This window comes from Glycine soja, chromosome 19 (assembly GCF_004193775.1).
Source record: "Glycine soja cultivar W05 chromosome 19, ASM419377v2, whole genome shotgun sequence".
Classification (NCBI taxonomy): domain Eukaryota; kingdom Viridiplantae; phylum Streptophyta; class Magnoliopsida; order Fabales; family Fabaceae; genus Glycine; species Glycine soja.
Window position 1 is genome coordinate 3,661,485 of NC_041020.1, and position 27,611 is coordinate 3,689,095.

The window sequence follows — 27,611 nt, forward strand, 5'->3', positions numbered from 1 at the left end:
CAGTATCCCTTATATATCATGATATCCCGAAGCAAGCATGGGTCCTTATATAAATCCCAATTTATTACTTTCTTTATATCAACTACACCTACCCCTCAATCCGATCTAAAAAAAATAAGACTTCGTGTGATAAGTTTTGTATAGAAAAATAAAAATAAAAAAGTAGATTCTTTTCTTGATTTGTTCCACAACAATCGAACTCTCCCAATTTTTTTTATTTATAAAAAAAGTTATTATCAATTATGTAAAAAATTTAAAACAAATTAAGAAAAGTCGGCTGTCGGATTGGATGCATAGATTATAGTGGACTCACTCATATACTAGATGAATTCATGGTTAAAAATGATGACGTCTACATAACAAGATGATTCAAGTGTTTGCAATTTTATTATTAAAATACAATTGAACTAAGATAAGAAAGGAAGTCATTATGCAAAACACACAGAAACACAAGGAGGGGAGGGAGGAGAAAAGGAATCTGAAAACTTGGTTAAATCAAATCTGGAAAATGCTTGTAATTTAAGTTTTTAGCCACCTTATGAAGCTGTCTAGATTATTCTTTGACAAACCACCTTGTCCAGTGCCAATTTGAACTTTCTCCTTGAAATCTTTGACCCTTTCTTTCAATTGTTCATCATCCAAAAGTTGCTTGATTTTGCTTCTGATTTCGCCTCGTGTGATCATGCCACTCCCATCTGGTTCTAGCCCCAATCCTACCTTCCAAACATCACAAACATAGCTCCTATTTAGAAACTGATCAGCAAAGTATGGCCAACACAACACTGGGATCCCATTGCTGACACTTTCCAGTGTGGAGTTCCAACCACAGTGGCTTATGAAGCAAGCAACTGAAGGATGGCTCAGAATTTTCTGCTGTGGTGACCATGCCACCATTATACCACGATCCGCCACCCTTTGTACAAACCCTTCTGGATATGCATTTTTTGACCCTTCTGTGAAATCTGGCTGCACAACCCAAATGAAAGGTCTATTGGTAAGTTCAAGACCTAAACACAGTTCTTGGAACTGGGTTGGACTAAAAGTTGTGAAGCTTCCAAATGCAACATATATTACTGAACATGGTGAGTGTTGATCTAGCCATTTTAAACAAGTGAGGTCTTGTGGCCAGAAATTGCCTGCAGAGTGGCGAAGATGATTGCTTGAAAGAAGTGGCCCTATAGGTATGATTTGTGGAGCCAGAGAAAATGCTGCAGGCTCAAGTTCATGAGTTGAATTGCAAAGAAGCCACTCAGTTTTTTGCATGGAGTTTATGTTTTTCACCATGAGTTGGAAAATGTGCTTCTGAGCAATCTTGTTCCCCACGCAAGCCCAGACAAGTTTTTCTGTACTTACACTTGGCATTGTAGGGGATAGCTGAATGACCTGTTTCTTCGTTGGAGTTCCTGGATAATTTAAATGTTGAGTAAGACATAATTAACTAATGTGTATCACCTCCCTTGATTATAGTTTCATGTCAGGAGTTATGAGAAATTTTTTATGCTAAAGAATGTCAATTTAGGAAGTTCGGAAGTGTTGGAAATTTCTTCATAATTAATTAATGGAGTGACACATTCAATTTAGAAATTTACAATGATGTGAGAAGTTACAAGGAATTAAGGTTTATTATTATTTGTCATCTATTACTCACTCTTAAAAGAAGCCACGTGTCTCCATTGCATATAAGGAGATTTGTGAGAGTTTCCATAATCCTCTTTGAGAGAAAGAGAGATGTATTTTCATCATACTTAGTGAGAATTGAGAGATAAACCATTTTTACTGAGATAGAAAAATCATCTTGTATAAAGAGAGAAGCGTTATAATTCTAATTTCAAATTTCAGTAGTAAAGACATTGAGTCTTATGGTTTTCTTTACTTAAATTGAGAAGGGTTTTCAGGTTCAAACTCTCAATAGTATTTTACTATTCTTACACTTATTTCTTTTGCATTTAGTGTCTATCAGTTTTTTTTGGAAGGCAAAAGAAATGATTATATAAGAGAATTTGGTCTATTAATTCCTAACGCAAGTAACCTAACATGCTGTGATTTTCATGGGTTGATTCATTGGATAACATTTTAGTCAAGTCAGTAGTTAGGTTTGATGTAGTAGCAGCTCAAAAAAAGGAGGCATAGAACTCAACAAATGTACTTCTAAGTGTCTAACAGTCTAAGTGCATGTTTGGTTTTTAGGTGAAAAGTACTTTTGAGGCAAAAATAATTTTGCCAAAGGATCAGGACCCTTGCTTTTGTTTTTTATCCGTTGGATTTGTATTGGAAGGCACACACAGTATTTCTAACTTCAATCCAAACATGCACTAAGACCGTCTCTGGAAAGAATTAGAAAATCATATGCATATAATCATATGACTTCTTTCTTTCCCATATAGAATGATATCTAATAAACATGACATGGCAGATTTTGTAGTTCTTAGATTTACTACTTACCAATAAAAGTCTTATGTTGAATCGTTTTTTTTTGTCATTAATATCATTGTAAAAGAAAAACTAAATAAATAAGAGGAGTATTTTGTTGTATGGTGAATCTAGAGAGAATCAGTGAAGCATGAACTCACCGTCTTTGTCTATGATCCCTCTATCAATCAACTTTGGGATGCTCAATCCCAACACCAACTGTGCTGCTGATGCAGGACAGAAAGCTGCTCTTCTAATTCCCTTCTTCTCTGCAATATCAAGTAACCATCCAATGCTCTGATCAGCAAGCACACATGTGATCTTCTTACTTTCTGATCCATTGATGCATTCAATTAGCTCCTCAACTTTCTGTGGCATAACGTTCAAAACCGTTTCTGATGATTTACCCGGCTTTTTCCTCTCTTCTGAGGATTCTAATCCATCAGATATCCACACTAGACTAATTTGAGATGATAAATCATTCCCACTTGGCAATGCACTCATGATCCTCTCATGGTTGTCTTTGGTGTTCACAAAGGTTATTTTGATACCTTGTTTGATTAAGAGCAGTGAAAGCTCCATTAGAGGAATCACATGCCCTTGTGCTGGGTAAGGTACAACCATTACATGTGGCCTTGCCATTTTAAGTATTAATTCCTTTGCTTTTGCTATGCAGATTCACTTAGTTCTTTGCTATATATTATTGTGGTGAAAATGAAGTTAATCTCAAGAGTTTGAAAACGTTGGGGGAAGGAGAATTTGATCCTACCATATTGTCTACAACTACTTGTCTTCATATGTCATGACCATGTTCTTGTAGTCTACTATGAAGACAATCTGTCTATTGCATGAAGCAATCAAATACGTGATCAATCCTCAAATAAACAATATCCATTTATTCAAAGATAATGGTGATGACCAACAGTAATTAGTGAAAATGAAAAAAGACTGTGACAGCAACAAATTGGATTTATCAGATGAATAGCATAGAGTTAAAAAAAAAATAGTTTGTTAATTAGTATTGTATTTGATCAAATATCAACGGAATGGAGCATTTCAAAATTGATTCTTGAAATCATTCTCATGATCTCATCATAACACCAAATTAATTTCAATGCTAAATACATGAACTCATCAACTTAAACACTTTGTCGAATTATTGATTAATGAATGACTCAAACTTTTGATCTGGCCAGGTATTCATTGCATGAACAGTAGATGAAGGGAATGCTACAGACTTAGAGTTGTGGGCCACTGCTGCCTCTATCAGAGGAGCGTTACATAAGACAAAAGTTAGATACAATACACGCGTGGATGATTTTTCCAACATTGAATAGCCTTAATTATTAGTCAATTAAAAAACATATATATATATATATCTATATATCATTATCTGATATAAAAATAACTATATATGGCCTTACAATTATGCATCCCGGATGAAGGTTTCGAAAATGTTAATGTTGAAAAGTATACTTCATTTATTCCGTCAAATAAAGAAAAGAAGAAAGAATCAATTTCTTTTTTTTGAATATTAAGGATTTGGCATATTCGTATACTAAAAGTGATTTATTAATGTTGTCATTTGTTTTTCATTGAATGTGGGGATAAGTGAAGGTTCGATACATCATCTAGACCACGCAGTGGAACCATTCATATTAGACAATTTTTATAAACTTTTGATAACTGTGTTTTGAAAGACACTATAGGGGACCATTTAACTATTGTTGGCTTGGTGTTACCAATGCTTCCAATTTTCGATTAATTTAGTAATATATAAAATATAATAAGTACTATGTAATAAAAAATTGCTTAGCAGTACCATTTTGTTCTGCATGAAACAAAAGAAACAAATCCTATTGTTATAGAAACAAATCCTCGCTTTCATGCACAAAATAGTCGATTTAATTTAGTACAAAAAATAAAAAGGCAAACCGAATAGAAAAATTATATGAAGGTGACAACTGCCCAAAGTCAGAAATTTTTGTTAAGAAAATTCATTATTCAAATATAAAAAAAAAATTTAAATATCTTTTTAATCTTTATAAATTATGTTTTTTATTTTTTATTCTTAAGACACTTTATATAATATATTTTTTTCACTGCTTAAAACATTATTTATTATGTTTTAGTAAAAAAACATAATTCACCAGAATTTTTTTTTTACAAAAACAAAAAATAAAAAACCGTGAAATTGAAAGAATTTAAAAAAAAATTTAATCCATACAAAAAAATTAACATTGTAATTGTTGAACACCAGCTCACTTGATACGGAGGTGCTGATAGAAACTAATGTTGGGCCTGATCAAGTGACAAGAAGCAAAAGCCCAAGACCACAAAGGAAGAGGAAAGCACCATCTTGGGCACGTGATTATGTGGGAATCACAACAACTTTAGAGTAATGAAATATCTGCTGTAATCCTTGGCTTCTAGCTAGTTTGTTACCATCTTTTATGGATCAGGGCACATGCGTCAATTGATCCCATAGGCTAGGACAATAGAGGACTCTTTATATTCCTAGGTTGTAATAATGACAGCAGCAGAAAATTAATAAACTTATCCTTTCTCTCTTATTTTCTGGAGCTGATACTGCTCGAAGGTATCTTTTCTCTCTACCCTAGCCTATCATTGGTGCTTTCACTGTGGATGATGGCCCCCCGCACTGATAAACCTGACAAATCTGTCGATGAGGTCAGTGCCCAGTTTCGAGAAATGCAATTGTGTCTTGAGGCGGTCACCAAACAACAAACAGATTTCCAAAATTTTCTCACCACACAATTACCCCTTCTCATACGTGAACAAATTTCTTCCCAATCTGCAGCCCATTCATCCTCTCCGGTTCGAACCGACCCGCCACAATCAACCATCAAATTACCCAAAATAACCCTATCTTCCTTTGATGGGAAAGATCCTCTTGACTGGATCTTCAAGGTTGAACACTATTTTGACCTAACGGACACACCACCCCCCCGCCGCCTCATTCTCATTCCCTTCTTCCTTCAAGGTCCTGCTCTTAGTTGGTTCAAATGGCTCCATTCCAACCATTTACTCACAACTTGGTCGGAATTTCTCCACGCCCTTGAGGTACGTTTTGGTCCCTCTTCCTTTGCCAACCATGAAGCTTCTTTGTATAAGCTTCAACAAACCGGATCTATGCTTGAATACCAACAACAATTTGAATCCCTCTCCAACCGAGTCACCGGTCTCTCACCCACCTCCCTTCTCAACTGTTTTCTTTCGGGCCTCCGAAAGGATATCCACCATGAACTCAGCATACTCAAACCATCCTCCCTGACCCAAGCAATCGATTTAGCTAAACTGATTGAAACCAAAAACCTAGCCACAAAATACCCAGCCTCACGGCCAACCAAACCACCATTCCCTCCAAACAACCCACAACCCTCTCTGTTAGGACCGCCTCCGACCGTTCCGATTCGTCGCCTCACGCCGGCGGAACAAAACGAGCGCCGCTCTAAAGGGCTCTGTTTCAACTGTGATGAGAAGTTTCATGTTGGACATCGTTGTACAAAGAAACAATTTCTGATTATGCTCATGACGACATTGATGAAGTGGTGGGCTCTCCGACACGTGATACTGAGCATCAGATGGTGGAATCATGTCCCTTGCTGTCACCAGCACCCATGTCACCGCCGTCCTCTCCGGATTCATCCTCTCCGGCCGCCGCCGAGCATTTTCAACTGTCTCAAGCAGCACTGGTGGGACCTCCATCACCACGCACTCTTCGCGTTCAAGGACGTGTCGGTGAACTTGAAGTTACAGTCCTGATTGATTCGGGCAGCTCGCACAACATTATGCAGCCCAGAGTAGCGGAATTCCTCGATTTGCCTATGGTAGCTATCAAGCCATTCTCAGTTGTGGTGGGTAACGGCGATTCGATCACTTGTAGCGGATTCTGTGCTGATGTGCCAGTGAACCTCGCTAAGCAAATGTTTCACATACCTTTCTTCATCATACCAATTCATGGCGCAGATTTGGTTTTGGGGGTGCAGTGGCTGCAAACTCTTGGCTCCTTTCTGTCCGATTACACCATTCCATCCATCCAGTTCACTTATAACAACACCCCTATCACCCTCACCGGTAACACTTCCACTCAACCATCCTTGGCCACATTCTCCCAGTACTGCCGCTTTGTGTTTACTGATGCCATTTCCTCCGCCCACACCATATCTTTTTCCCAAATTGACTCACCTCCCATTAAAATTCCCCCACATCCAGAAATTGCTCCCATCCTCACTAAATTTGCATCAGTTTTCTCTAGTCCTCAAGGCTTACCCCCCAACAGACCACTCAACCACCATATACACCTCCTACCCCAAGCCAAACCAGTCAACGTTCGACCATATCGGTACCCTCAATTCCAAAAGGAAATCATGACTTCGATGATTCGAGATATGCTGGCAGAAGGGGTTATACGCCCTAGCACTAGCCCTTTTTCATCACCGGTTTTGTTGGTACGCAAAAAGGATGGAACATGGCGTTTTTGTGTTGATTACCGCGCCCTTAACAACATCACGGTGAAAGATCGTTTTCCTATTCCCACCATTGACGAGCTCTTGGATGAACTCTATGGAGCCAAGATTTTCTCCAAGCTTGATTTACGTTCCGGATATCACCAGATTAGAGTGGCACCGGAGGACTGTTTCAAGACTGCTTTCCGCACTGTTGATGGGCATTTTGAGTTCCTAGTGATGCCATTTGGGTTATCCAATGCACCTTCAACATTCCAGGCGACGATGAATGAGGTTTTTCGCGCATTTTTGCGAAAATTCGTGCTAGTATTTTTTGACGACATCTTGATCTACAGTCCATCATGGGACACTCATATTCAGCACCTACAGCAGGTTTTAGAGCTATTAGACCAGCATCAATTGTTTGCGAAGCTTTCCAAGTGCGAGTTTGCTGTGCCTACTGTTGCATATTTAGGCCATATTATCTCTCAGGAGGGAGTAGCTGCTGACCCAGAGAAGCTAAAGGTGGTTCAGTCTTGGCCCCCTCCTCACAACCTCACTGCCCTTCGCGGATTTTTGGGTTTAACCGGGTTCTATCGTCGCTTCGTCCGCCATTATGCCTCGATAGCTGAACCATTAACTTCCTTGCTCAAAACTAATGCTTTCTGCTGGAATGAGCGTGCGCTAGAAGCTTTTCAAGCTCTTAAGACGGCTATGACTACCTTGCCGGTTTTGGGAATTCCGAACTTTGATCAAACATTTGAGGTTACTACCGACGCGTCAAATTCTGCTGTTGGAGCAGTTTTATCTCAGCAATCCCATCCCATTGCTTTTTTCAGTCGCAAGTTATGTCCCAAAATGCGGGCTGCATCTGCTTATGAGAGGGAAATGTTTGCTGTTACGGCTACAGTCAAAAAGTGGCGACATTATCTCTTGGGAAGGCATTTTTTCATTTATACGGATCATCGCAGTTTAAAGGAATTGATAACGCAGACGATTCAGACGCCGGCACAACATAGGTGGTTAACTAAGCTATTGGGTTTTGACTATGAGATTGTATACACCCCGGGAAAGACCAACTTGGTCGCAGATGCTCTATCTCGTGTAGATGTGCCGTCCTTGACTTACATTCAGGCAGTTTCTGAAGCTCAACCTTTGATGTTAGAGCAACTCCGGATTTTTTATGCTTCTGATCCGGTTGGTCAACAGCTCACTCGCAAGTTTACATCTCTGAAGCCAGATTCACCTTTTAAGCTTCATCAGGGTCTGTGGTTCTACAAAGGGCGTTTGTTCATCCCAAGCGAAACTCAATTCAGAACGCAACTCTTGCAGGAGTTTCACACCAGCCCAGTGGGAGGTCATTCCGGTGTGAAGGGGACCTTAGCTCGTTTAACCGCTGCCTTCTCATGGTCCAACATGGCGAAAGATGTGAAAAGATGGGTGCAGGAGTGTTCCATATGCCAACAACAAAAGTACTCCACCCATCGACCTTATGGCTTGTTGAATCCGCTGCCTATCCCTTCTCAAGTTTGGGAGGATATTGCCATGGACTTCATTACTAAGCTTCCTCCTTCACATGGGAAGTCTACTATCTGGGTGGTAATAGACCGGTTGACTAACTATGCTCACTTTATTGCTCTCCCCGCTCACTATTCAGCAGTTTCCTTAGCTCCGGTGTTCATGTCTGAGATCTATCGACTCCATGGAATGCCCAAGACTATTGTGAGCGACCGAGACCGGGTTTTTGTCAGCCGTTTTTGGCAGGAATTGTTCAAGCTCAATGGAACTACACTATGTTTCTCTAGTGCGTATCATCCACAGTCCGATGGACAAACAGAAGTGACCAACAGAATTTTACAAACTTTCCTTCGCTGTTTTGTGAGTGATACTCCCAAACTGTGGGTTTCCATGCTTCCTTTGGCTGAACATTGGTATAATTCCTCCTATCAATCTGCTATCAAGATGACACCATTTGAGGCTCTTTATGGAAGACCACCTCCCAACATGCGCTCCTATGTCTCAGGGTCCACTGCGGTTGCCACACTAGATGAAACACTAGCCCAACGCCATCAGATGTTAGCTGTGATCAAACTTAACCTGCAAAAGGCCCAGTCCCGAATGCGATCACACGCCAACAATGGCAGGATGGACAAAGAATTCGAAGTAGGCACTTGGGTATGGCTGCGTTTGCAACCTTATAGGCAGAATAGTGTGCGTGGTGCCCGCTACTCCAAGTTCACCAAACGTTTCTTTGGTCCTTATCAAATTGTCAAACGTATTGGTACTGTTGCTTATGAACTCTTGCTGCCTCCAGAAGCCCGTATTCACCCCGTTTTCCATGTTTCAAAACTCAAGCAGTTTTTTGGGCAGCCACCGTCGCAAGTACCTCTGTTGGATGACGCTGTTACAGGGACCTTGGTTCCATTACAACCAACACAAATTCTGGACACTCGCAAATTGCAGACAGTTAAGGGCACGATCAGGCAGGTTCTAGTGCGTTGGGAAGGCCTCTCACCAGCTGAGGACACTTGGGAAAACTGGAAGGAATTGCTGAAATCTTATCCTCACTGCAACCTTGAGGACAAGGTCGAATTTGATGGGGAAGGCAGTGATACGGAGGTGCTGATAGAAACTAATGTTGGGCCTGATCAAGTGACAAGAAGCAAAAGCCCAAGACCACAAAGGAAGAGGAAAGCACCATCTTGGGCACGTGATTATGTGGGAATCACAACAACTTTAGAGTAATGAAATATCTGCTGTAATCCTTGGCTTATAGCTAGTTTGTTACCATCTTTTATGGATCAGGGCACATGCGTCAATTGATCCCATAGGCTAGGACAATAGAGGACTCTTTATATTCCTAGGTTGTAATAATGACAGCAACAGAAAATTAATAAACTTATCCTTTCTCTCTTATTTTCTGGAGCTGATACTGCTCGAAGGTATCTTTTCTCTCTACCCTAGCCTATCATCACTACGGTAAAATATTTGGATGATATCTGTAGAGTTTCTCACGAATTGAAATAACCTCATTGTTTTTCTTTCTTTCCAAACACCCCCTTGTTTCACGTACTCCCCTGCCTGTGATTTCATCACGCTTCCCCTATTCTCGTTTTTCTTAGTTAGTAAAATAAGGTTCAATGAATTTGTAGCCCAAAATATATTTTTGGTCTCTTATTTTTTATTATTATTTTTATCTTTTAAATGATTTATTTTGATAATTTATCTCTCAAATTTAAGTCATTGTTGTCCTTTCAAAATAGTGATATTTTTTTTATTTTATGACCCGATTTCAAATATTTTTTTTAACTTATTCAAGACGTAAAATTTGTCTGATTGAATTTATTTTTATGAAAAATGATAAATATTGTAAATATAACATGAAAAGTGGATCGTGCAAACAACCTAAAAACCGAAGATTTGTAATATAAAATTCTTTTCTAATTCTTTTTGGTTTGAATATCAGTTGAGACTAGAACCTTTAACGAACAAAAGTTGAGGAAATAAGATTAGTAAAATTTTTGTTTAAGGATTAAGTGAATTTCATAAAAATTTTGAGAACTAAAAACATATTTAATTTTTATATTTTTATACATTTAATTAAATAGTTACTAAAAATTATTCATTAAATACATTTTCCATAAATAAAGTATAACTTATGTCATTATATATAAAAATAAAAATGTAAATATGAGTTACGTGATAAAGTATAACAAGTTCAATTCGAATTACCTAACTAAGAGGGATAACTTAATAGTAGGAAGTTGAAGTAGCATATATGATGTTAGCAGTTCAAACTTTAATGAGATTGAATCAATTTTTGAATTAGAGCAAATTTTTAATAAAAATTCAAAATTCAATCCAATAAAAAATTCAATTTACAATTTCTAATTCATGTTGTTTTCAATTTATTAGATATTTTTTATTGGATTAGATGAATTTAACGCCACTCATTCCTATTCACATTCAGAAATACCTAACAAAAAGATTGATGAAATTTTTGAGCAAATTACACTTAAACTACACTGTTAATCTTTTATTTGAATTATACATATTATGTTTTTTTCATTTCTACACTAACACTTTTTAATGTTTATAAAATTTCACTGACATCCTTTATAATAACTTCTTAATATTTGAAAATAGGTTAAAATATATTTTTTATTCTTAAAAATATGCAAATGTTAAAAATTTATTCTTATAAAATCTTTTGCCTATTTTTTTTATTTTCGCAAAATAAAAATGTGTTGTCTTTTAGTCTACATGTAGGTTTGAATTATTCTTCATGTTGCCATCTCTGACCACTTGAGAATTCTGCATTGTTTGTCAACTTGACAGAGATGGATGGTGGGGAGATAGGGGATAGAGATTTGGAGTTGAATGTTAAGTTGACTAATGGATTGACTTATTTGCATATAGTCACTAGTTACTTAATTTTAGATATAATTAAATCTAATTCTAAGTTAAAATTTTACATATTTTAATTTCATGATGATAAAACACATATTAAATTTTTGTATAGAGATGAATTTTGAACTTTTCATATTTATAGAAATAAAAAATATATTTTAACCTTAAAAATATTTTATTGACATTAAATTTTGTCTAATTACACACAATACCCCTCAAGGGAGATTGTTATAAGCTATAATAAGGGATGTTGGGTGTAATTCGACAAAATTTGGGGGTATTAACGTAATTTGCTCTAAATTCTAAAACCCATGGCAACTGAACTCGCAGGTTGAGAACCGTTAAACCCTAGCTTCTTCTTCCTCTTCCTCTTCGCTTAGCGTCTTCGTCTCTCGCACTTCGTTTTCAGCTTCACCTCGCAGAAGAAAGAGTGTAAAAAGAAACGAAGATGAACATGAACGAAGAGAGTGTTGAAGGAAGCGCGAGGAGGATCCAAGTGCGCTTCGTGACAAAGTTAGGCGAGCCGTACAAAGTTCCGACCACCGCCATCGCTATCCCCGCCGACCTCGCTCGATTCGGCCTCTCCTCACTCGTGAACGCACTCCTTCAATCCAATGGTAATTTCAATTTCTCATTTTCTAACGCGACAACGTGCTCCTTTTTCATTTTTTTTTAATTTGGTTAATTTTAGATGATTGATGAAATTTGGTTAATCTTGTTGCTGGTTGATGTTTGCAGACGCTGATCATCAGCTGGAGCCGTTTGATTTTTTGATCGATGGCGAGTTCGTTCGGATGTCGCTGGAGCAGTTTCTTTTGGCCAAGGGAATCTCTGCGGTAATCATTTTAAAACCATTATTACAATTCCTGTTTAATGTCTGTATGATAGAAAGTGAAACTGCAATTTGATTTTATGTGTGTACTTTAAGAGAAGCGATTTTTTTTTTTTTTTTTGGAGGTGTTCGGAGTGAAGTTTCATGGAATGGGAATTTAGCTTGGGAACTAGGTGTTTAGATAAGTAGGACTAGAAGTGCTTGATTTATCTCTTAGATTCCAATGTTTCATTCTAGTTTGTATTTTTATTTTATTAAGGGTTTTGTTTTGATGGCATTAGTGTGTGTATATCAGTAAAACAAATAAATGCTATGGTTGTTATGGTGGTAGTGTCAAATGTGATGATGCAGTGGAATGTGAGGTGGTTGTCAAGTAAGTTGTGGCTGCAGTGTGCTTGTTGCTAAAACTGGGTAGTTCAGGTTGTGTTAGAAAGAAGATGCTCTGTCATGGAAATTTGCCATAGGGGTAGTTGTCATTCTAGAAGTAGTTATTGTGGTGGTTATTGTAGTGGTTATCGTAGTGAGAGTGCGGTTATTATAGTGGGATTGCGGTTATTATACATATTTGATAGGCCTTTAAATATCAAGAGGCACTAAATAAAACGTAGAACATTCAGGCTTAAGTTTGTTATTTCCTCTCTTCCTCTTGGAGACTGCCCTTAGTCTCGAACTTAAGGGAACCACCCCTAACAATTGGTTCGACTTGCCACTCTTCAATGGCGGACACTGAACTTTACACCGCTTGTGTGGATCGTCTTGAGGCCGCCATGACCAAACTCGTTGCAGTCCAAACTTTCATTACTGCAGCCCAAACTTCCATTGCTTCCAAACTTGATGACATTCTCCGAATACTGAATACCATGGTACCAGACAACCCTCTCCATCTCCTGCCTTTGCGAAGTCACCACCTATGTCGCCTTTGCTTCCCAAGGTAACCAACCCATCTTCTTCCTCTGCTAAACCACCACAAACAGCAAAAACCATACTGCCTCCACCAACAGTAGAAACCACGTTGCCTCCCCTTCCCATGACAACTTTCCACCTTCCCGTTAACAAGCACCACACACTCTTCTCCGACCCCCTCCCAGCCGCCAGTAACCGGTCCCACACAAAGCCATCCAGTCGCAGTATCCTTCTCTTCGACATTCGCTTCTCCCTTTCTATTGTGTGTGCTGCCACGGTTAGGGACACAAATCTCAACCACCCCTTTCTCCTCCTCCTCTTCACCATTCTCGTCGCTGCCAAAGGGCTCTGTCTCCGCAATCATTTTCAGGCACTAATTCTTACACCCATTTTCATTTGGGATCCAAGTTCTGTTTTCTGCACCCAACACCTTGAGGACAAGGTGTTTTTGATGGGCTAGGGAATGTTAGAAAGAAGATGCTCTGTCATGGAAACTTGTCATAGGGGTAGTTGTCATTCTAGAAGTAGTTATTGTGGTGGTTATTGTAGTGGTTATCGTAGTGGGAGTGCGGTTATTATAGTGGGATTGCGGTTATTATACATATTTGATAGGCCTTTAAATATCAAAAGGCACTAAATAAAACGTAGAACATTCAGGCTTAAGTTTGTTATTTCCTTTCTTCCTCTTGGAGACTGCCCTTAGTCTCGAACTTAAGGGAACCACCCCTAACAGGTTGTGTCAGTAAAATATGGTTGTAACATTGGTAGGTGACAAATAATGTTATCAATGACGGCTGGTCAAAATTCCACCATATAAACATGCCATTGCGGCTTATGGTGCTGCCATAGCTGGCCTCCCTTCACAAACTGCGTATGGCAGTTGGCCGAAAAACCGCCTCGGCATCCCACCATGGCAGCCATAGTGCCGCCATTTAACAACACTTAATTGCACTGTATTGACTGACTTTGACTCAGTCGGACTTGGATCAACTGCTAAGTTGACATTTTAAGATAAATTGTCTCCAATGAGTGTATTCAATAATGCAACACTTCAATTAATTTTTCTACAAGACATTGGAAGCTGATACTCATCATGAACATTCTGTACTTGTGTGAATTCAATGCAGATCTTAAATTAAACAAAATTTGAGGTTTCAATCATGGGCAACTGAATAATCCACAACCTTATGCCATTTAGTCACTTACAAGGAAGTTGTTGAAATTTCAGGGATTTATCAATTTCTTTAATCTTTGTTTTCTAACATAGGAAACAAACCATTGTTACATTTTGCTATGATGTCAATTTCAGGGATTTATCAATTTCATAGGATTTATCAATTTCAGGGATCATAGCTAACTGTTTTGAATAATCAATTATAGGAAAGGATATTGGAAATTGAGTACACAAGGGCTGTGGCACCACGGAAGGAGGAGGACCCTTCTTTACATGATGATTGGGTCAGTGCTGTTGATGGTTCTTCTTCTCGGTAAGTTTACAAATATGTAATAGTTTGATGGAAAATATCTCAAAGACTTGTAGTAATTGAGTTTTTCCATAATGATCCTAGTCCATTTTAATGTGTTCTCCGTTGACTCTTATGCTTATTAATGCTAGCAACTGGCGATTTGCCAAAATTTGTATGAGAAACTCTTTTTGTTTAACCATTGTTTGTGAAAGATTTTACTGAGGTGGGAAGGTTGAATTTATTATTTAAGTTAGTGTGATTGGTTTTTATTGGCTTCCCTTAATTTTTTTAATCATATTTGGTGCATGGTGATGATGGCAAGACTGATTTCTTATTGGTGTAAACTTTTGATAATGTAGGGTTTGACTACATCACACTATCAAATTTTCACTGTTTGAGGTTCATTTTTGCATTGTGGTTGATCGCAGTTGCCAAAGAACACAACCTAACCCTCTTTGTGAATAAATTCTTTAATTAAAGTCTTGGCCATTGGATGAATAAGTGTAATTGTAAAGTCTTTTTTGTTTGTTTAACCCATGACATTTTGTAATTTTCATTAGCTAAAATATAATAGTTTTGGTTCTATTTTAGTAAGTTGAATGATTTTTTACCTGTATGCCCTTTCACAAAGAATTTAAAGTTGAGTGTTACTATTTCTGCAGGTTCTTTTTGACAGGATGTTATGATGGTTTAGGGAGGTAATGGTCTTGCACAGTTTTGTTCTTTTAGAATTATTGTCATATTTTAATATTGATTAACATTATCATTTGATTACTTTCTTCATCTACTGAGCTTCCACCACAAAATGATTAAATTATATTTTAGGGTATGGAAAGGTGCTGGATTATGTACCCATATATTGGAGGGACATAGTGATGCTGTCACTTCTGTTAGTATCATCAACCCAAAAGGTATAGAGACAAGTATATTCTCCTACATACTGCCAACTTTTTACTGTTTATTTTTCTGATTGCCAGTTGTCAAATTTTTGGTAATATGTAATTTTTTCTGATGAGAAAATGATAAAAGTTTGTATCTAACAGTATATGAAATCTTATGGCTATTTTTCCTTGGCTATCAAGATCAAAGTCATTTTTATTAAATTAGCTATTTAGGGTTTTTTCTTTCCCCTCTTCTCAGTTTACGACTTCAAAATCTGTTTTGTAAAACAAATTTTAGAAATTGTTTATGAGAAGAGACTTAAAACAAAATCTGTTTTGGTAATTTTGAATTGAAATCTGTTTTAGAAATAGTAAATAATTTTTTTTTAAAATTGTTTTCAAAACATGTTTTGATAACTAAAAAAATAGAAAACAGAAAACTCATTTGATAGTATTATTGTTATATGGTTTTTAAATTTATTGAAATACTTAGATATATATTTAAATATGTTTTAGTCCCCATCAAGGATTAAAATCACATGCTTTTAAAGATTAATGTAGCATTGTCTTTAGGAAAAGCAAGGACTAAAAAATACCACCATTTGTTTCTTGTTAAAGGAACAAAGGTTGTAATCTGCTGAGTGAAAGTTACTCAAACATTCTGAGCTTATATAAATTAATATGTTAGTTTAATTTCAATTTTGATTAAATAAAAAGGTTCCCTAGGAAAATCTGCTTGAGGGGTGATGCTGACAAATTATTGTTTAATTTAATCACATAATATTGGAATAAATTTTACTCTAAACAATAAGATTTTTTTAATAATTAAAGTGTAAACAAACTGTTAAATTAGTATGTATTTTATATTAGTATATTCTTGAAAATTTAATAGTCAGTCCTTTTGTGTCTTTTTCTCTGCTGTAGCCGTTTGATAAGGTGCTTAGTCTGCACCTCTCTATATACCTATGTACTGGTTGGCTTTTGTGTGATAATATAAGAAGCTTCAGCTGAGTGAGTGTCACCCACTCAAGCTATATTTCTCATATTAATAGGCCATTAAACCACCCATTAACATAATTAGCAAGGCACCAACATAACATCATGGCCAATTGAAATAATCATATCCCAAAAAAATGCTTACAAAAGTTTCAGAAATGATAAAGAGAAGATATTTAAATAAATTCCATTAATGAAAACTGTAAATTCTCTGTTTATTCGTGTGTTTTGTAGATTTTAAAGAAAAACAAAAACTGAAAAGCAAAACATCTTAAAGCTGTTTTTGTTTTTTACTTCTAAAAACTAAAATATGAGGTAGTTTTAAAAAACAGTTTTATAAAGCTTATCACTCAATCAAGATTTTTAATTTTAAAAAACTAGACTGTTTTTGAAAAGAATAATCAACCGGGCCCTTACATTTTGTTCTTTCCCTATTCCTTTTTAGGATTAGGATTGGGATGATTATGCTTTATTTGATATTAGTTAGTATTTCAATGCTTTAATTTCCTTACAAACACTTTAATTCATACCACAACATAAAATTTGTCTTGTCTCTTCTAGTGACCATGCTTATATTACATTTGTAACACAAATTGTAAGATTCAATTAAAATGCAAAATTATGTGTGTATGTTGAAAACATTTGTGGTCATTTCTTTGTGTAATCCATATGTCATATTGTTCCATAATATAGTTGCATATTATTGTTATTGAATTGGTCCAAGATATCAATATTTGTACTGCATTCAGGTGAGGAAACCATTACAGTAGCTACTGCTTCGAAAGACCGGACATTGAGGTTATGGAAGGTAAATAAAAGCTGTTGAGATACAGTTCCTTATGCTGTCTTATGCTATTGCTTAATATGTTTATGTTTTCCCATTTGTATTAAAGCTCAATGCAGAGGGTCCTGTAAATAATCCTATGAGGGTTAGGGCTTACAAAATCTTTCGTGGTCATAAATCTTCTGTAAATTGTGTTGCGGCGCAGACTTCTGGAGAGATGGTTCGTATTGCTTTTCTATTTTTAACTTCTCCACTAATCCACTTTCTTTCTCCTTGATTTATGAGTAGAGTAATAGTAGTGTGTAGCATTAGTCTTCTATTGTGTCTCATAGGTTTGTTCGGCTTCTTGGGATTGCACCATCAATCTATGGCAAACTAATGACTTTAATGCGGAAGATGACCTAGTGTCTAAAAAGAGAAAAATTGGAGCTCAAGTTGAGGAGTCCCAACTAGAGGTTTGTGGATGTTCATTACACCTTATTTTTTTTCTTCTTGTGCGGTTGAAATTGGAATTTATGCAGTCACATATATTTCTTCCAAACATTTTGTATTTAGAAGTTTGTTTTAACTTCCAAGGGATATTCATAGATGGCATTTTACTCATCTTTCTCGGACTTGTTGTAATTTATGCTTGGAATAGTGAAAAGTTATGGTCGTTGCTGACTTTCTGTATGTATTTTCTACTGGTTGAATGTGAAGTATCAAGGTTACTGTTTATGCTGGCGCAAGAGGCCATAGAGGAGGATATTTTTGAAACTATTCTAGAAGAAATTTGACCATCTAATTCTGAGACAAGTTCAAAATTCTTTTAATGTTATTGTAGACCTGGAAAACTGTTGAATGAACCTTGTAGATTTTGTTACTATTTTTCCCCTGAATTGGTGTTTCTTTTCTGTTTGATTTACCAATCTTTAGTTTTCATTGACAAATAAGTTTTCATCAATATTTCTCTGTTGCATTGTAGGGAGAGGCTTTTACTACCCTTGTTGGCCATACACAGTGTGTGTCTGCTGTGGTTTGGCCACAACAGGAGTCAATTTATTCTGCATCCTGGGATCATTCTATTAGGAAATGGGATGTTGAGACAGGAAAAAACTTGACAGATTTAGTAAGTTGAAAATTTCATGCTTTCTCTCCTCTACCCCAATTTGTTTAAAATTGTACTCATTTGAAGTGTTAATTTTGTCTTTAGGTCAAGCTGTGACATCTTACTCTTTGATGCTCTGCCATTGATTAACTATTTGTGGGTAGTCAGGCAGCTAAATTAAAACTGGATTAGGGCAAGCTTATCAATTTTCTTCTTTTTCTTGCAGTGAATTTTAAAATTGCGTTGTTTCTTAATCTTGTTGTAGCGACATTTAACTTATTTGTTTCTCTAGATAAGATTTTGTCTAATCTTTAAATTTAGTGCACGCTAGTTCTTCAACATTTTTTCCTCATTATGATATTTTTATATGGTTCAAATAGTCCATTGTCTTGTTATGAAGCAATCTTGGCTTGGGCCCTTGTTTATACTTAATTTAGGAGATCCTACCTCCTGTGGCTTCTTGTAGTACCTCTGGTACTATGTATCTTCTATTATATATTTAATATAATTTTGGCCGTTCAAAAAAAAAAAAAAACTGTGATGTTTTTTCATCTAAAAAAATAATTTTAGTGCTTACTGTGCTGGAGTAAGTGGAACCCTGTCATGGGCATAACTCTGGTGATTGATGAATGCGACGTTTTCTGGTTATCTATTTGTTCATTTTATTGTTCTAATTTATTTTCTATGCAAAATTATTGTTGAAAATGAATATGTTTGGCAATCTGAAGTAGAAGAGAAACACAATTAAAAAATTCAGAATTTTAGATTAGATTGTCTTCCATGTGCAGTTTTGTGGGAAGGTTCTCAACTGCCTTGATATTGGTGGGGAAGGTTCTGCTCTGATAGCTGCTGGGGGTTCTGACCCTGTCATTAGGATTTGGGATCCTCGTAAACCAGGTCTGTTAAACAAAGCTAATTACCATTTTCTCTCACCTCCATAGTCAATCACATGCATGATAGTATCTTATAATATGTTTTTTTTTCTTCTCTGCAGGCACTTCTGCTCCTGTTTTTCAGTTTTCTTCTCATACGTCTTGGATTTCGGCTTGCAAATGGCATGATCAGTCTTGGTTTCATTTACTTTCTGCATCCTATGATGGGAAAGTTATGTTGTGGGATCTGAGAACTGCGGTAATATATCCTTATTCTGCCAAGAAATTTTTACTCCTTACGTGATTATGTATCCATCTTTGGGCCTTTTCCTGATAATTTTCTCCATTAATGTTGTAGTGGCCTCTTTCAGTTATTGAATCGCACAGTGATAAGGTATTAAACTTTCTTTCCATGTTTTAGCATAACAAAAATTTCTCTCCACAACTGACAACATCTTTGTTTTATGCTCAAGAAGAGCCAAAATTGTCACTAATAGAATTGTCATTTATTTAACTCAGGTATTGTCTGCTGATTGGTGGAAAAGTAACAGTGTTATCAGTGGTGGAGCAGACTCAAAACTTTGCATTTCTTCAGAAATTCCTGTAAAATAGGGTAAACTTCGTTCATATTATGGCTTTTATTTTTGAGATGGTGGGATGGGGGCAGATATTTATTATATGTAGAGAGCGGGTCAAGTTTTTTGGCCAATTTTGTCTTAGGCATAACTACCAAGTGTTTTATCAGTTGTGAACAAATTCTTATTTTAGCACTTGAAATTATTCATATTTTGCTACTAATTCTGCATGGCAAATTTTCAATATTTTACTTATTTGTGTTGTACAGTTTGTTCATCATTTGGATTATTTCTTGCATAAACGCGTCTGATAAAATCTCATTTTGGTTATTCATATTGCTAAATACTCTACAGTAATCCTCCATCATAATGCGTAGTGCTGTGGCATCTTCGTTGAATGTTTGCTTTTGCCTGTCTGTGGTTCATATCTTGGTTGAGTCCATGGAATGCTTAAATTGCTTTCCTCGTACTATTCATGTGATACTAACTAACTAACTACCGTGAAATATTTTGTTGTATGGTGCAGCTATGGAGAATTAGTGAAGAATGAACTCACCATCTTTGTCTGTGATCCAGTATCAATCATCTTTGGGATGCTCAATCCCAACACCAACTGTGCTGCTGATGCAGGACAGAAGGCTTGCATTCTAATTCTCTTTTTCTCTGCAATCTTAACTGCCCATCCAATGTTCTGATCAGCAAGGATACATGTAATCTTCTCGTTTCTAATCTATTTACGCATTCGATTATCTCCTTAACTATCTCCTTCATAATCTTCCAAGGTTGCTTCAGATGATTTACCTGGCTTTTTCCTCTCCGAGGATACTAATCCTCTAGATATCCACACTAGACAATTTGAGATAATGAATCATTTCCTGTTCTTCTCGTGGTTATCTTAGGTGTTCACAAAAATTATTATGATACCTTGATTGACTAGGATTATAGGGAAAGCTCTATTAGAGGAATCACATACCCATTGTACTGGGTAAGGGACAACTATATCATGTGGCCTTGCCATTCTAATTATTCCCTTTCTATGGCATATTTCACTTAGTTCTCTTGCTACATATATTGTCAAAGTGAAGTTACTATCAAGTTTTTAAAAATCTTAGCAGGAAAGTGCACTTGATCCTACTGTTGTCTACAACTACTTGTCTTCATGACATGTTCTTGTAGTCTGACACGTGTGATCAAAATATGTGATCAGTGCTGGAAAAAAATTCCATCTATTCAAAGCTAATGGTGATGACCAACCATAATTAGTGAAAATGGAAATGGACTTGTGACTGGAGGCTAACTTTAGTTGAAATGTGACGGTTCCAATACTAAAATAACCATTATAGAAGAGATCTTAACTAATGTCCCCCCCCCCCCCCCCCCCCCCCCCCCCCAATTTACGAATAATTATGCTATTTAGTTCGAAGAAATCTCACACCAATAGACAACAAATTCGTCTTGTTTACGTTTTATTTGATAAGTATGCAAGAATTAAGTCCTCTCACGTAAGGATATTTTAGATTTGAAGTGAAGACAATATGCATAAACTCAATTGACCTGTGTTAATATTAAACCTTTTTTTTTTTCGAAGAAAAAGAAAATAAGGATCAAACTTAAGACCACTCGGTCACAAACTTTTGTCATATTGTCAATTACCAAAAGTTTGAGCCACTAGGTGAAGATGCATGGATATTTTTTCGACGCATGCATAATGGGTATGCCCCAGCCAATTGGTAACGTTTAATCTTTGAGATATAGAGATGACTAAAGAAGTATTTGCAAAAAGACTATTATTAATAGACATATATACATGTCGATGGATTTGTTAACCAATCTGAAAGAAAACTAAAATTAACATGATAAAACTTGTGAATTATAATTGAGTTTAATGTTTATGCGGTGTAAAATAATTTTACAATGTTATTCAATTACATATCACTGTTTAAATTACTTTAAGATGATTATTTTAAATGTTAATAAATTTATCATATATGATAAGTTATGATTGAATGAATTTGTAAAATTTGTTATATTATCGGTATATAACTCTTTTTCTAATTGTAATTAATAGATATAAATGAATGATTTTGTATAAAATTTTAAATTAATGCTTAATATCACAAAGTCTTATTAGTGCTTGATATTTTTTTTAAAGTTTTAATAGTTTCAATAACGCAAATTCACATGAATTTAAAATGTGATTTCACACATAGGAAATATAAATACTCTCTTTAGCATAAAATGTTTTCAGTTAGGGCACAATTTCAATTACAAAATAGTGTAGTAACAAGTAAACTTAATTTATATTTTTCAGTCTTAGACCCAACATCACAGCAATTTTTTAAAATCCTAACTGTAAATAACGAGTTAAGTTGACCAGACTCACAATAACTATTTCCTCTCAATGTATATTTTCTTCATATTAAATTCAAATATGAGATCTTATGAGAAATTAAACTCTTTCCCTTGCTTAAGGAAAACTAAATGTATGTTGAGATTACTTCTGATACTCTCATGAAACCTTTCATAAAAAATAATTTTACATGTATCAAAATCTTGATGGGTGATGCAAGTAACACCCATCTAATATGATCACATGTCATCGAGCTCAAATAACATAAGAGGAGTTTCATAAAAGTAACTCATTGAATTTGATTAATATAAAAAAGATGAAATATACAAGAGGAACAACCTGTAACAAACACAACTAATATTCCATATCAACATGCTTGAAAATTTCACATCATGAATTTCGTAGCTTAGCATCATTAAAATTACAGCATCACTCTTACCAAGAAAAGGGGAACATCACTTTTAAGTTTAAGCCACGTGCATTATTGACCTTGTCATATGATAGATCAAATTTAAGAAATCTATATTTCATAATAGATAACACCATAGCCAAGAATCCAAGATCAACTTAACAAATAAAGAGAAACACTTCCATCTTCAAGAATACTGCATGGTCACAACTATACACACTCCCTATATTTTCAAGATTTCAGCCAGTTAACGAATCTACTAATATTCTTTGAAGATCCACCACCTTCTTCAATGTTGTTCATGCCCGTTTCTTTCAATTCTAGACACCTTGCTCTTATTTGTTCATTACTAAGTAGTTGGTCCAATTTCTTCTTAATCTCCCACCTTGACACAAGTCCATTTTCATCTGAGTTTAATCCCAGTCCAACCTTCAACTCATCACAAATGTAAGTTTTGTTGTAAAATTGGTCAGTAAAATAAGGCCAACACAAGAAGGGTACCCCATTAGACAAACCTTCCATGATAGAATTCCATCCACAATGGCTAACAAAACAAGCTATGGCAGGGTGATTTAATACCTTCAGTTGAGGAGTCCAACCAACAATCTTGCCTCTATTCCCCAAGAATTCATTAGGGTATTCCAACTTATTGTCTTCACGTACAACCCAAAGAAATGGTCTACTGGTGAGGTCTAGTCCAAGAGCTAGTTCATTGAATTGGTTTTGGTCAAAATGAGTGAAACTACCAAAGGCAACATACAACACAGAACCATGAGGTTGTTGATTCAGCCAATTTAAGCAAGAGTGATCTTCTTCCCAGAACTGCCCCAATGAACTTGCATTGGTATTTGTATTGTCATAGCTTCTCAATAATGGACCAACTGGTAGGAGCTTTGGAACAAAAGATAATGCTTTAGGTTCAAGTTCATATGTGGTGTTGCAGATGAACCACTCAGCCAGATTTGAATTTTGAGTACAGTGTACTACATAATTAAATACTTTCTTCTCTGTTTCTCGATCATAGACTTTTGACCACCAAATGACTCCTGTGTCCATAGTAGGCATGCTTGGTGATATTTGAAATGTTCTTTGTGTAATTGGGAATCCTGCAGTGGCAAACAACAAAATTAAATCTTATTCCTAATATTTCTTGTAATTATTTTTTTACCAGAGACAATCTAGCTCAAGTTGAGTAAGACTACTATGGACAACCAAATTTTTTCCTTTGAGTATTTAACACAACTGTATATGAAAACTTAAGCTTAAAATCATAAGTTAGGCTGAAATAATCACCAATTGATAGTTGTACTATTATTTGCAAATATAAAAAATAGAAATGTGATAACAATTTTATAGTTATTTGTAAGATTTTAAGTTTTATATATCGCAAAATGTTTTAATAGCATGTTTTGATGCGCGTTTCATATGGATTCACATGTGTCATTTCCAAAGCAACATAAGGTTGCTTACGCATTATTATATCATATGACTCGAAAACATGGTTAGAAAATGCAAATCCAAACATGTTAGGTTGTTAACTAATTAAAATCATACTATATATGACTTTTAAGGTAGTTATAGTAAAAGCCAACCAACATAGCATATTGACAATTTGAGATGTGATATTTTTTCTATTTGTAAAAATAGGCAAAGAAAACATATAGTTGACTAGTGAAATGTTTTTTTTGGGTGAAATTGACTTGTGAAATGTGATACACTTACCATCAGAATCTATGATGCCATCTTGAATAAGCGTAGGAATGTTGTACTGCAAGGCAAACATAGTTGCTGAAGCTGTCCAGAAGAGAACTCCTTTGATTCCTAGCTTACTCCCAACTTCCAATGCCCATCCCATTATCACATCAGCAACTATGCATGTGATTTTGTTACCACCATTCAAATGAATATCTTCAATGAGCCTTTCTAGCATGGCAGGCATGGTACTTAATATGGAAACAGATAGTTCACCTACATCGCTTCTGTCATCATCAGGTCCTAAACCATCAGGGATTGAGACCAACTTCATTGGTGATTCATCATGGCTTTCTTGCTTGGCCATTGAATTCATCACCCGCTTGTGGGTGAAGTCTGTGTTCACAAAGGTAATTTTGCATCCATGCTCAACCAACTTTTGTGAGAAGTTCATCAAGGGATTGACATGTCCTTGGACGGGATATGGTACAATCAACACATTTGGAATGTTCATGTTGTTTGCGTCTCTAATTTCTTTTGATTTAGAGTTGAGAGAAAAGTTTGGTGGATACTAAACTTTATTTAATAACTAGAAGAGAGAGAAATATAAGTATAATGATTAATATAATGTGATACAGAGAAATAATAAGTATTAATAAGTGTTTAATATATAAAAAAATATCTAAACATAAAAAAATTATTAAATGGTTTGAGATTATCATATCATGATTTCAATTAATTTTTATGTGACATATAATTAAATTTTTTGGTTTACAAAAAAAGTTAGTAAGATTCAATATGTGTCACGTAAAAGTTAATAGAAATCATGGTGATCAGAACCATATGATAACTTATCATATATATCACCATGTGTTTTTAGTTGGGTTCCACTTTGGCACTTAACATGCCAATTGAATTTTCTTAACTGCATTAGATGACCCCGAGTAATAACAGATCACTAAATTGGCTGATGATTTAAAATTTCAAGAATCAATTTGATAGTTCATTACAATTTGACAAACATTATAATTTGAGGGACTAAAATGATTAGAAATTTATCATTTTAGAAACCAATTTGACGGAGTTACATTTTAAGGATTAAATTGGTGATTCATTTATTTGATTTTTTTTTTATAAAAATGGGACCCGATTTCATTTGATATATAGAAAAAATATTAGTCATATATTTATGTTGTGTATCTTGAGAGGGGCTGGGGGTTTCAGATACATAATGATTTTCGTTGTGTATTTTCGGAGGGAGAGGGGGAAGGGGTTTCAAATACATAGTAAAATTACTCTCTGTTGTCTATGTATCTATGTATAAAATACAAAAGGAACTAGATACATACTTATGAAAGATATTTTCAATAAACTAAAATTACAATATTTTTTAAAGTGGCATGAAGATTAACGGGGGCTGTTAATAGCACGAGCCTAGAAGAAAATCAGAATGGGCCTTGGCTAATCGGGATAGAAGAGCATTTCAGGGTTAGGGTTGGTAGTTGCTATTGATCTTACAAATTTAAAAAATCCGTGGAAATTTATTTTTTACCTCTCAGTTCAAATCCCACCACTGTCTTCCTCTTTCTCTCTTTATTTTTATTTTCAACAACAAAATCATGATTTCTTTGTAACATAAGGGATGCATACAAAATCTACAACAAAAACATATTTCTATTATAAATGTCTTATGTGGAAATATGTTTTTATTATTGATTTTGTATGTGAAAACATATTTTCATTTTTCATTGTGGATTTTGGACACAGTTATGTAATGGAAATGAGTTTCCGTGCAAAAGACAATTTTGAAAAAAAAAAATCATTTGGTAGGGACCATTAACAATTAACAATGATGTAAGGACCAATAACAACTTCCTTGAGGGTTTGATGATTCAAACTCAAGGACATTGACGAACACAACCCTAATAGTGCTGCATCACAATCATTGAACTTCCAAAATGGATGAACAATACCACAAATAACATAAAGTCAAACAAAATCAAGTAACAGTGATCGATTTGCAGTTTGCACGGATACATAGCTGGACGGAGGAACAAAACTGGCTGTTCTCAATTTATTATTATTATTTTAATTTTCCTTTCCTATTGTTCTTTCTGTCAGATCCAGATAGTATGTGGTAGTGTGCTTTTGTTATTGAATGTGTGCTTTGTGCTTATGGATTCAGTCTTATACATGCTCATTTGCTTGTGTGAATCAGTATGCATATAATGATTAATAAAGTATGCTTGATAGAATGTATTGTTGGTACTTCTCTAGGATAAAACATGATATTTGCAATGAAAATATAAGATGGCTCTTACCGTTGAATAAAGAGGTGTTTTGTTCTTCCTCTCTGCTTGTCAATCAGGTGCAGTGTTGAATTTACTTTTGAATTTTTGGTGATTTCTATTTTGTTTTCCTTTTGAACTTTCTTCTGCTCTGTATTTATGGCCTAGAAAATAGACTTGGGTCATTGGCTTGACTTTTGGATAAGGGTATCTTGCAAGTACCTGAGGAAAAATCATGGCTGAACCGACTAGCTGACAATTTTTATTTGTTATTCTTTTTATATTGTTTATATGTTTGTTTTTGTTTGTTCTTTCTATCTTTTGTATTGAACTTGAAAAAGAAAAGACAGAAGGACATAGAAAGAGAGAAAAGTGTCAACCAATAATAATAATAATAAATTGGTCAGAGATAGACAAGTGGTGTAAAAACTGTCCAATTCAAAGACATATAAATAGTAATAGTAACGAATATAAAAATCAAAAACAAAACCAGGCTGATCTTGGACTTATAAGGTAACCAATATCTGAATGAAAGAAAAAAAAGAAAATATTTGGCCAGGTGGAAAAAAGTATTTTTGTACACCTGAGATCAGGAAACACTCAGATTAATTGACACAAGATTTGATATTAACAAATGATCTTGAGCTTAAATCTTAAATATTTAATCATTTTAAATGTTTTAATTTTTTTTTTATCACTGATAGTAATTCTAACAAGCGAATGCAGGATTATTTTGGTAGAAAATATTTGCAATCTGGTAACATCATACCCCACCGATTTGAGCAACACACTAACCCATCCGAGGTTGTTATTGATTTTGATTCAATCGTACTTAAAAGAACAATACAAATTTACAATAACATTTAAGAAGCAGCTCCAGCGCCATATATACATGAAAAAGTCACACATCTCACATTCCTTGAGAAATTAAGGCCAATACCATAGACTGTCATACTTCGGCCTAAGCTATGCTAACACTTTCTTATTATTTTTTTTAATAATATTATTTTTTTTATCTTTAAAAAATATTTGAATTTTGTGTTTGTTCATTGATAAATTTTTTTCTTTATACTGAGTTCCTAAAGAAATAATAATTTTGTTTTTAATCATTGAAATTTTTTTATACTGGATATTTTTTCTTTATTTGAACATAACCATGTTTTACTAGAAAGACACCACACTCCGTTA

At 35.3% G+C, this 27,611-nt stretch overlaps 3 protein-coding genes across 3 annotated transcripts; 1 reads left to right on the forward strand and 2 right to left on the reverse strand.

The window, feature by feature from the left end:
* Positions 1-318: 318 nt before the first annotated feature.
* Positions 319-3,151, reverse strand: LOC114399304 (UDP-glycosyltransferase 83A1). The gene is made up of 2 exons (XM_028361477.1): positions 2,571-3,151; positions 319-1,403 (listed from the first exon to the last, which is right to left on the reverse strand). Exons 1-2 carry the CDS (start codon positions 3,049-3,051, stop codon positions 520-522), a joined length of 1,365 nt encoding a protein of 454 aa, XP_028217278.1. The 5' UTR covers positions 3,052-3,151; the 3' UTR covers positions 319-519.
* Positions 3,152-11,561: 8,410 nt separating this feature from the next.
* On the forward strand, positions 11,562-20,749 carry LOC114398061 (ribosome biogenesis protein WDR12 homolog). The gene is made up of 14 exons (XM_028360187.1): positions 11,562-11,905; positions 12,027-12,124; positions 14,404-14,510; positions 15,152-15,187; positions 15,315-15,400; positions 17,116-17,174; positions 17,260-17,370; positions 17,483-17,605; positions 18,115-18,258; positions 19,026-19,134; positions 19,232-19,368; positions 19,468-19,503; positions 19,629-19,722; positions 20,211-20,749. Exons 1-13 carry the CDS (start codon positions 11,737-11,739, stop codon positions 19,719-19,721), a joined length of 1,308 nt encoding a protein of 435 aa, XP_028215988.1. The 5' UTR covers positions 11,562-11,736; the 3' UTR covers position 19,722; positions 20,211-20,749.
* A 1,625-nt stretch (positions 20,750-22,374) lies between these two features.
* LOC114400524 (UDP-glycosyltransferase 83A1-like) lies at positions 22,375-26,648 on the reverse strand. Its single transcript, XM_028363010.1, has 3 exons — positions 26,457-26,648; positions 24,166-24,724; positions 22,375-23,549 (listed from the first exon to the last, which is right to left on the reverse strand). Exons 2-3 carry the CDS (start codon positions 24,647-24,649, stop codon positions 22,675-22,677), a joined length of 1,359 nt encoding a protein of 452 aa, XP_028218811.1. The 5' UTR covers positions 24,650-24,724; positions 26,457-26,648; the 3' UTR covers positions 22,375-22,674.
* Between the last annotated feature and the right edge of the window lie 963 nt (positions 26,649-27,611).